Here is a 9,673-nt window from a genome sequence, read left to right as displayed (position 1 = left end):
AGTGGTACAAGGAGGGGAAACTGATCACCTGGAGCAAGAAGTTCAAGGTGGAGTCAGAGGGCAAACAGCGTCGGCTGGTGGTGAGCCAGGTGGAGAAGAAAGATGCAGGGGAGTACAGCTGCGAGGCTGCTGGCCAGAAACTCACCTTCAAGATTCATGTCACAGGTAAGACAGGTGTTGTCTGAAATACAGCAGAGAACAGTAAAGTAAAATCTAGTTTCTATTATACAGTGATCCAGTTGCAGTAGTCTGTGCTGAGGTTTTTTCCCTAGACTTGATTGCCTGGGTTTGTAGAAAGTATTTGGTTTTAGTATGGCACAAAGACCTGTTTCAGTCTGTCTGTAGAATAATAACTACTGATATATGTACAGTGGAAGAAATATTCAAGATATTATTCAAATCTCTCCTGTGCCTGAGATCCCAAACTGTAATTCTTGTTCACCGAAACATTTGACTAAGATAAGTATGTGCAGTGAGGCTGGAGTGCATGTTCTACGTGCAGCCTTTCATGGCAGGAGAAGCAGGAACTTCTCCTAGTTGTACACTGCCTTTTTACTATGCCTTTATGTTGGAGGCTGCATCTGGATAGGTGAGTCTGCTACTCACAGTAAGAGACCTGGTAGAGATGACTATTCCCAGAGCTCAAAGTAAGATAGATATCTGCAAATCACACACAAAGAACAAAGGACTGCGTTGGTGAGCATATTTCCTTTGTGCCTTTGACAGTCACAGTTGTGGCAGTGGTAGAGGCCATGAGGAGTCTGTTCAGGAAGCCAGGAGTACTGTTCTGGGTCATGAAAAGGCAGCCAGTGGTTTGACTATCACATGTTTATGTGTTTTGATGTTTCACAGTGGGTCTTAAGTAAAAGGAACTCAGGTTTTGGTTGCCTGCAGGTCAGATGTTCTTTTGGGTTCAATATGTTTGCATAGTGACTTGCAACCATGGGACTGGTGTTCAAGGACCCTCTTGGTTCCTTCAGTTCCTAGGTTCTTTCTTGCCTAGATTTGACACTTTGTTTCAACAGAAGAGCTGATATTCTCTAGTGAAGGCTATTAGTTTGGGCACAAGTGGTAACCTAAACCTGTTCCAACCTGTACATACAAACCTGCAAGTTGGTCTCATTTCAGTCCTTCTGTTTTTCTTTTTTTCCCTCAGAGCCAAAACCTGTGTTTATAAACCAGGAGAAGGTGCAGAAAGAGGTGAGTGCTGCCCTGGCAGCAAGTGCCTCCCTCAGCTGTGAAGTAGCACAGGATCCAACCGAAGTAAAATGGTTCAAGGATGGAAGACTGCTTGCCTCCTCCAGAAAGTTCAGAATGGAATCTGTGGGCAAAACACGGCGTCTGGTTGTGGAGCAGCTGGAGAAGAAAGATGCTGGAGAATACATCTGCGAGGCTGCTGGCCAGAAGATGACCTTCAAGTTGGAAACAACTGGTGAGCATTCGCTTTGGGAGCACTAAGCAGCTGTTTATGTGGCTTAGAGGAAGACTGGCTGTCTTCTACCCTGTGGGCACGGAACAGCCACAATTCCCCCTGGAACAACATCAATGACCCACACCACAAGTTGAATTCTCCTTTTTAATGTAGTGGTAGCGACGTGAAAATCTGGCTGTGGAATACTTTTGACTAAGGAAATTCTACCTTAATTTCTAGATGCACTGAATTACCCTCTAGAGTGTCTTTCTGAATACATAAGCAACCACAGCTGACTATGATCCTGATTTATATCTAGATTCAGGCTGACTGTTTCAGTTAGGTTAGATGAATAGCTCCAGAGAAGATAGGGAAATACAGCAGTTCACTGATACCACGTGTCGGAAGAATGCAGCTCAGTGCTGTGCAGTTTGCTGCTTCATTCCCTCTTAAAAGTTGCACCCAAGGCTAGAAAAGACCACTGAGATAGCTGAGTCCAACCCCTGCCCACCCTCACTGGACTTACTAACCACGTCCCCAGTGCCACATACCCGTGGCTCTTGAGCACCTCCAGTGACTGCGGTATATCAGCGTGGTTGCTTCAGTTGTGTGAGTTTTCAGCCACTGGCTGTTGTTCTAGCGAGGCAAAAAACCCAAAATGATGGAACAGTGTCTATACAGGAAGCAACTGGCTGTCCTGATGGCTGCCAACAGTTTTGCACAAGGTGTGTCATGCAAGCTTGCATGAGTCTGGTTTAAAAACTTGCTGTTCTGATGGAAAGAGAGGATGTTGGTACAGGATAACTGCGGGATTTGTGCTCTCCCGACATCCAGTTGCAATCCCAGCTTATTGTTGCTATAGAAAACACCTTCTCTGTAGACAAACTGAGTTAGTTCCATTAAGTGGCTGAAGCCCTAAGTGATCCAAGGTGAAGCATGATCCAAACTGGAATTTAGCTAATTGTAGTAGGGAATCCAAGCCTTAATGAGATGAGTTATTTAAAATATGAGTCCTCCATCTAAAACAGCATTGAACTCTTACCCTGGTTTCTGATAGAAGTGAGAGTTTAACTGCAGAAGTCTGAAGTTATGCTCCATATTTCTCATCACTCAAGAGAATATTTGAATATATGAATTCCTTTGGCTATGTTAGAGCTCACAATGAGGTCAGCTGATGTTCTTTAAATGCTCGGAGTCTAGCAATGTGGGCAAGTGGACTGCTATTTGCTGTTGAGCTTTAGGCTAAGAAGCCTGATTTTAGAGGACCGTGGACTTCCCCTTTCCCTTCCCCTCTCCTCCCCTTCTCCCTGGACTGATCCCGCATGGTTTGAGAATGATTTCAGAGCAAGGTAAATGAGGAATAGCCATGTGAAAACCTGTTGTTTTAGTGCACTATAAAAGACACTTTGTCAAAAGACAAGTGTGTGTTCCAAGCTTAAGATTGCAGGAGATCCTAGAAACAACTCAGCTGTTCAAACCTGTAGTCTGGCTGAATATTTTATTGTCAGTTATGGTCAGGAGGAGATGCTTGAGTAAGACAAATAAAAGGTCATGGGTAAGTTGGTCCTTCTTGTGATATACTTCTAGGCTTTCATCAGGGAAAAGCTTAATTAGTCCAAATAATTATAGCAGAAACACCACACCAAGAACATGAGAGTGAAATTTCAAATTTCTTGATGTGATGGTAAACTTTACCTGGTTCTGCCATTCCCCAAATGTTTGTTTCATTATGACAAGAAGAACTTTGCAAAAGTAATTTTTTTTTTTTTTTTCAGTCTTGTGTGCAACACAAAAAGGGGTAAAATCTAGGAGGCCACCTGAAATGTTTTTTCTATCTGGAAGGATCCATTTAAGAGCACCCATGGACCTGGTTATGAACAAGTTTTCTTCTTTTCAAAGGCTGTTGCTTAATTAGCAGCTACTGTATTTGCGAGAGGAAGAGGGAAGTAACTTCTTTTGGAAGTCCTGATGCTATTCAAGCATTCAAGGCCAGGCTGGATGGGGCTTTGTGCCCCTTGTGTAGAGGGAAGCATCCCTGCCTACAGCAGGGGGGTTTGGAACTGGGTGATCTCAAAGGTCCCTTCCAACCTAAACCTTTCTCTGATTCCTTTGATGATTCTATTTCTCAGCTGCTGGTGTGAGATCTCCAACCTGTCCCCGTTGTCTTTCAGTGCGCAGATGAAGCTGGTGAAAGGTCTGCAGCCCCTGGAATTCCCTGAGAAGGGAACTGTCACCTTTTCGGTGGAGGTGTCCCATGAGGATGTGGAAGGGACTTGGCAGAAGGACGGCGTGCGGCTGAAGCCTGCACCAAATATCACGATAGGTGTCCAGGGGAAGAAACATTCCTTGACACTTTCTTCTGTGACCCTTGAAGATGCAGGACTCATTTCCTTTAAAGCAGAAGGCATGAATTCATCGGGGAGGCTCACTGTGACAGGTATTGGTTGGTGCAAGGTGTGATTATCTGCTCCTGTCCCAGATTACTTGAACAGCAGAACCAGCTTTCCTTCCAGTTACAAAGAATGTTTTGCACTGGGCCATGACCACCAGAGTATCCCTCAAATATCAAGAGGATTGCTGGAACGTTATTGTCCCTAGCACAAGTAATGATAATGTGCTCAAAACAATAGTTTTTTTTGTTGTTAATTACAAGTTCTAGTAAGCATGGAGAGTAGGCCCTGCCTTTCATTATTCATTATGCCAGATGCTCCTAGAGACCTCATTCCCAACTAAATCCACATCCTTCTTTCTCCTTCTCAGAATTGCCTGTGAAAATCAGCAAACCATTGGCAGACATTAGCATCACTCAGAAGGACAAGGTCACATTTGAGTGTGAGCTGTCCAGGCCCAACATGGACGTCAAGTGGTTCAAGGTATGGCATGTAATGGTATTTTCCTTTCTGACTTCTCTGGAAATGAATGAGAGCCTTTAATTTCACTTCCAAGGGATGCGAGTCTGAGCTTTTGCTTGATAGCTTTTGCATTGCTCTCTTTTCTTTGTGCTCTTTTACTTGCCCAGATCAGCACTCTTTGTTATTATGTCCTGAGTTCATTTATCAAGTTGAAATGGAAGTTTGTTTTGGGTTTCTTGTGAACTCCTGCGGTCTTGCTGCACAAAATATTGTTGGTTGGAGTACAGTCTTGAGCTTCAACTCTAACACAGAAATTCTCAGACAGGATTTTGTAGCCTTGTTGTGAACTGGGTTTTAGGGTGAAATCTGAGTTTTCTTTGCACCTGACAGTGTGAGAATTTGCTCTGGCACTTTGTGTACCTCCCCGGTGCTCAGCTGTTCCTTCCCTTACTTGGGGATAACGTCATTTATTCAAGGTGATGTCCAAACGAGCTTGTTAACAGTCCTCCGCAGTGCTTTAAGCTGTCATAGGTCAGCCAGAATTTATGCAAGTTCTATAGCCATTCCTACATGTTGAAAACACTGCACTGTGCTTAAGCTTCAGCATATGTGCCAGTAAGCACAGTTCCATTAATTCTAGGGGAGTGGGTGAATTAAGCATAGATCTGAAGGCTCCCTTTGCTCAGTGCAGAGATGGAAGGACTCATGGAGATCTGACTTGATATTTTCCCTTCTAGGATTGGAAGGAGCTCCGTCAAAGTAAAAGAAGTGGGCATTACTTCCCAGGGAAATAAGGGAAGTCTTATTATTCACTAGTGAGAATATGAAAATCAGGGAACATGCACATGCCAAGCAGATGAAGACAAGACATCAGCTACCCTAAAGGTTCATGGTATGTTTAACTGAAAGAGCAAATAAATCCTATTGTGGTATTTTGCACCACAGGAAGAAATGCTTCATGGGCAGTTTGGGCACTTCTTGGTTAGTCCTTTTGGATACCTTTCTCTTTCTTCTTTATGCTCAAGACAGATTTTCCCTCCATGTGTTGCATTGGTTAAGCCCCAGTTTGTAGCTTATCAGCGGGCTCTGAAGCATCAGAATGGTTACTGAACACACAGGTCTGCTGTGCCCTGGTAGATGCCACCTTCCCAAGGGACATCTGAATGGATGCTTTTTTCTGATTTCCTACTAGCTGCTGTCCTCATGTGGCCACTTGGGTTCAGTGTTAGCATGAACATGAACATGTGTCCTGTCCCATGACTTTGGTGAACTCTCATTTTCTCTCTCAGTCTGCAACCAGGTTGGGTTGCTGTTTCAGTACTGGCTGTTTTATGCAGGAACTCTGCTCCTGAGGTTAATCTAAGTTGTATCCAGGCCCTTCAGAAGGAAAGGGAAATAGCAGCACAGAAATATGGTCTGATTCTGACATAAATAAGTGCAGACCTAGAGAGTTAAAAGGGATTGTGTGATGTTCAAGAGACTTTGAAGCAAAGATGTCCCCTAGGTAAGATTTGTGGCTGACATTCCCCATACATTGTGGGCACACAAGCTAAGGAGAGACTAGTGACGAGCATGCAGAGAAGCCAATGATTCAGACAGGTTTGTAGTGACACGACATTGTAGAGTTCTGTCTATTTCTCCTTGGCATAGTTTGGAAAATAAAGATGAGGTGATGGTGGTAACCAATATGGCTTCCTCAAAGTCAAGCCATGCCTGACAAACTTGGTGGCCTTTCATGATGGAGTAACAGCATCAGTGGATAATGGGAGAGCAACTGACATCATCTACATGGACCTGTGCAGAGCATTTGATCCCATCCTGCATGCCATCCTGGTCACCAAACTGGAGAATAATGGTTTTGATGGATGGACCAGTTGCAAGATAAGGAACTGTCTGGATGGTCACACTCAGAGAGCTGCAGTCAATAGCTCAGTGTCCAGGTGGAGGGTGGTGTTGGGACCAGTGTTATTTAACATTTTTGTAGGCAACATGGCCAGTGGAATCAAATGCAGCCTCAGCAAGTTTGCAGATGACACCAAGCTGAGCAGTGCTGTTGATGTGCTAGAGGGAAGGGATGCTACCCAGAGGAACCTGGACAGGCTGGAGAGGTGGGCCCTTGGCAGCCTCATGAACTTGAGTGTGGCCAAGTACAAGGCCCTGCACCTGGGTCAGGGCAATCCCAAGCACAGGCACAGGCTTAGAGGAGAATGATTTGAGAGAAGCCTTGACCCTGAGGAGAAGAGATGGTCTGGAGGGAGGTGTCCCTGCCTATAGCAGGGGGATTGGAACTAAATGACCTTAAAGATTCAGTCAGTTCTATTGTTTTTCTACCCTTAATTTTGCTTGAAAGGTTTTAGAATAAATGAGATTCTGGTTTCCATGAAAACTGTTTGCAGGGAGCTCCATTGTAGCTAGTAAGTCTATCTTTAAGTTCAAGGGCAATAATGCATTGACTGTTGAAGAGAGAAATGACTCAGGAATGGATAATGGTTTAGAATAAAACATAATCCTACTTATTTTCTATGCAAATATGTGTAAGGAAAAGATGCTGCACTCAGTTCTGGAAATATATATCTCTACTGTTTCACAGCTCGAGATATCAAGATTGTTAAAGCACTGGAAGATGTGGAAGTGAATGAATATGGGAGTGCATCTTTTGTCTGTGAGATTTCACACGATGAGATTCAGAGCCAGTGGTACAAAGATGACATCAAGCTGAAGGCTGATGACAACATTAGAATGCGGCAAGATGGTAGGTTGTAAGTGGGGGATCTTTCTCCTGAGTGGGGGGTGGGTTGGAGATCAAGCATATAAGACATCTGAAATGAAGTAAAGAAGGTTCAGAAGGGAGTTCCCCTTTTGTTTTGGGACTGAGGTTAGGGTGGAACAAGTGACATGGTGGGATGCTTAGTGTGGGAAGTGTGATGCTATCCCACCATCCCACACTGCCGGGAGCAGGTAGGAAATGAGTGCAGTTATTTCCAAAGTGGGGGTGAACAGGGCAGTCAGTTCACCTCTCCAAAGAGGTTTTGTCTGACAGTGAGTGTGATCCTTCTGTATCAGGTACTTTGAAGGTGACGGCGGCCACATTTGGTCAGTCCTTGTAGAAGCCATGTTTAGATTACACTTTGGTAGGGATGTGGATGTGGGGGAATGGGTGGTTTCATTGACATGAGAGAACAGGCAGTGATGCTGTGAAACCAGATGGATGATGCTCAGCCTGGCCATGTGCCTCAGAGCTCTTTGCTCAAGGAAGCCAAGTGTAGTTGTAGGTTTGCTCTCAAGAGCACAGTTTGGTAGGGATGAGTTGGTGGTTGGACTAGATGACCTTAGTCTTTTCCAGCCTTAGTGACTCTGTGGTTCTCTGCTTCAGGAAAGAGCTACTCGCTGACTTACACACGTGTCGAAGTCAAGGATGCAGCAGAAATAAAATCTGTAGCAGAAAAGGCAGAGTCTCGTGCCCATCTTACAGTTAAAGGTAATTATGCTTCTGATGACGATTTTGATTAAATTATCTTATGTTATAAACGAGCTAACATCCTTTACTTTAATGTCAAGGAAGTTAAACACCACCAGGACCTTTCACAGAAATAAAAACTCCTACCTACCTACCTTTCTGCCCACAAAATATCCAGCTTCTCTTTTGGAATTTACTTTTGCTAAGTAAAACAGATTATTTTCTTAGGAGGTTGATTTTCTACGTTTAGACTTCAGATTTGTGTTTGAACGTTGAGGGATAAAAAACATAGCTTGACTTTTTATTCATTTTCTCTTGCTGTTTGAAAAGAACACAGGGTTTGGTTTTTTTTTTTAATATATACAATGTTAAGGTATATATATGATGTTAAGTGTGATAAAGAAAAGGGAGACATTTGAGTTAGCACACTACTCAAGAGTTCAGTCCCCAGCTTTGCCACTGTTACCATTATAAGGGCAAGAACTTCCTGGAAAATGAATTTCTCTTAAGTAGAGTCATTACATTTGAGCTTATAATTTTATTTCTGAACTAGACAAGTTTAAGTTTGGTAGCACCTAAATTTGATGCAGTTTGTCATTGATTTCATCTGAAAGAAACTTCCAGGCTTTTTATCTGCTGTTGTCCCCAGCCTAAGAGTCTCCATTCACATCCTAAAGTACTTGTTATATTTTCAACTCACTCTTATTTGAATAAAAGCCTCAACAAATGGGAGCAATTTACTTAGCACAGAACAAGAGCTGGACCTTGCATTTGGTAGATAATATACAGTATTACTTTATAGAAATGTAGTCAATGGCATTCCCTATAGACAATCGTTTGTTTTATCTTTAGAGTGGTTCAAAGAACCATTGTGAACATGACATTAATTGGAATGGAATAGACGCAAGAGACTTTCCTCTTCTTCCAATTGTCCTCATCCTTTCTTCTCTTCCACCCCTGCTTTGCAGATTACCATATAGAAATCACCAGGAAGTTGGAGGACAAGACAGCTTTGGAACATCATTCTGTCATCCTGTCCTGTGACTTCAGGCCTTCTCCAAAGGTTGTGAAATGGTTCAAAGGCCACACACTCATCAAGCCCTCTGAGAAGTACAAGATCAAGAGGGATAAGCATTCAGCAGAGCTCAAGATTCTGAAGCTGAAGCCCGATGATGCTGGTGTGTACAAGTGCAAGGCAGGAATTGCAGAGACTGAGGCCACGCTGACAGCTGAAGGTATGAGCAGGGAGGGTGGCCTCTTCCATGTCCTATTTCACCTCAGATTTCTCTTCTTGGGGTTGATTTCTGCCGTTCTCTCCTGCTAACTTTATAAATGTATAGTCTTCACTGAGAAGATTACACAAAGATCATCTAGTCCAACCATTCTACCACATCCCAGTATGATTTATAGTAACAGTGGTAACAGTTCACCTTGTTTCCTCACAGCCCGCAATGTAGAAGTAACAAAGCACCTGCAGGATGTAGAAATTGAAGAAGAGAGCTCTGCTGTCTTCTCCTGCGAGCTGTCCCATGATGACGAGGACGTGGAATGGTTCCTGAATGGTTCCTTTACACCAACACTTACAATGACATCAAGAACATTGGCAATTGCTGCACACTGACAATGAAGCAGGTTAAGCCTGAGGATGCTGGCACAGTGACAGTGAAGTCAGACAAGGTATCAGAAAGCGCACCTGAAGGTGATAGGTGGGTCTGATCACACCCCTCCTGGATGTAAGAGATGCTAAGGAGCTCCAGTTCATTGTATTGTGCAGCAGTCCTGCTTCTAAAGCTCACCTCTCTGGGGCTCAGATAGCCACCAAAGTCATGATGGGCTTTCTTCCAGTGATTTATGAAATTAAGGATTTATGACTGCAGGGAGAGATCATTCAGTGTGTGTTTTGCCTCTGGGATGACTAATGACCAGGCTGTGAGCAACCTGATCTAGCTGTGA

General features: G+C 43.6%; 1 protein-coding gene across 1 annotated transcript; it reads left to right on the top strand.

The window, feature by feature from the left end:
- Window positions 1–1,168: 1,168 nt before the first annotated feature.
- LOC146755876 (obscurin-like) lies at window positions 1,169–9,464 on the top strand. Its single transcript, XM_085525087.1, has 8 exons — window positions 1,169–1,432; window positions 3,583–3,848; window positions 4,172–4,284; window positions 5,323–5,365; window positions 6,854–7,015; window positions 7,637–7,741; window positions 8,689–8,955; window positions 9,166–9,464. Exons 1-8 carry the CDS (start codon window positions 1,269–1,271, stop codon window positions 9,339–9,341), a joined length of 1,296 nt encoding a protein of 431 aa, XP_085381213.1. The 5' UTR covers window positions 1,169–1,268; the 3' UTR covers window positions 9,342–9,464.
- The last annotated feature ends 209 nt before the right edge of the window (window positions 9,465–9,673 follow it).

This window comes from Coturnix japonica, chromosome 29 (assembly GCF_054131305.1).
Source record: "Coturnix japonica strain WE chromosome 29, WE-NBRP24, whole genome shotgun sequence".
Lineage (NCBI taxonomy): Eukaryota > Metazoa > Chordata > Aves > Galliformes > Phasianidae > Coturnix > Coturnix japonica.
The sequence above is the reverse complement of the archived record's forward strand: the minus strand, read 5'-3'. Positions and strand labels throughout refer to the sequence as shown.

Excerpts from the sequence above, each read along its gene's own strand:
- LOC146755876 (XM_085525087.1), top strand. The coding sequence starts at position 1,269 with ATGGTTCAAGGATGGAAGACTGCTTGCCTCCTCCAGAAAGTTCAGAAT. Across the intron at positions 3,849-4,171 it reads GGGGAGGCTCACTGTGACAG|AATTGCCTGTGAAAATCAGC; the intron begins GTATTGGTTGGT and ends TCTCCTTCTCAG. Across the intron at positions 7,016-7,636 it reads CATTAGAATGCGGCAAGATG|GAAAGAGCTACTCGCTGACT; the intron begins GTAGGTTGTAAG and ends TCTCTGCTTCAG.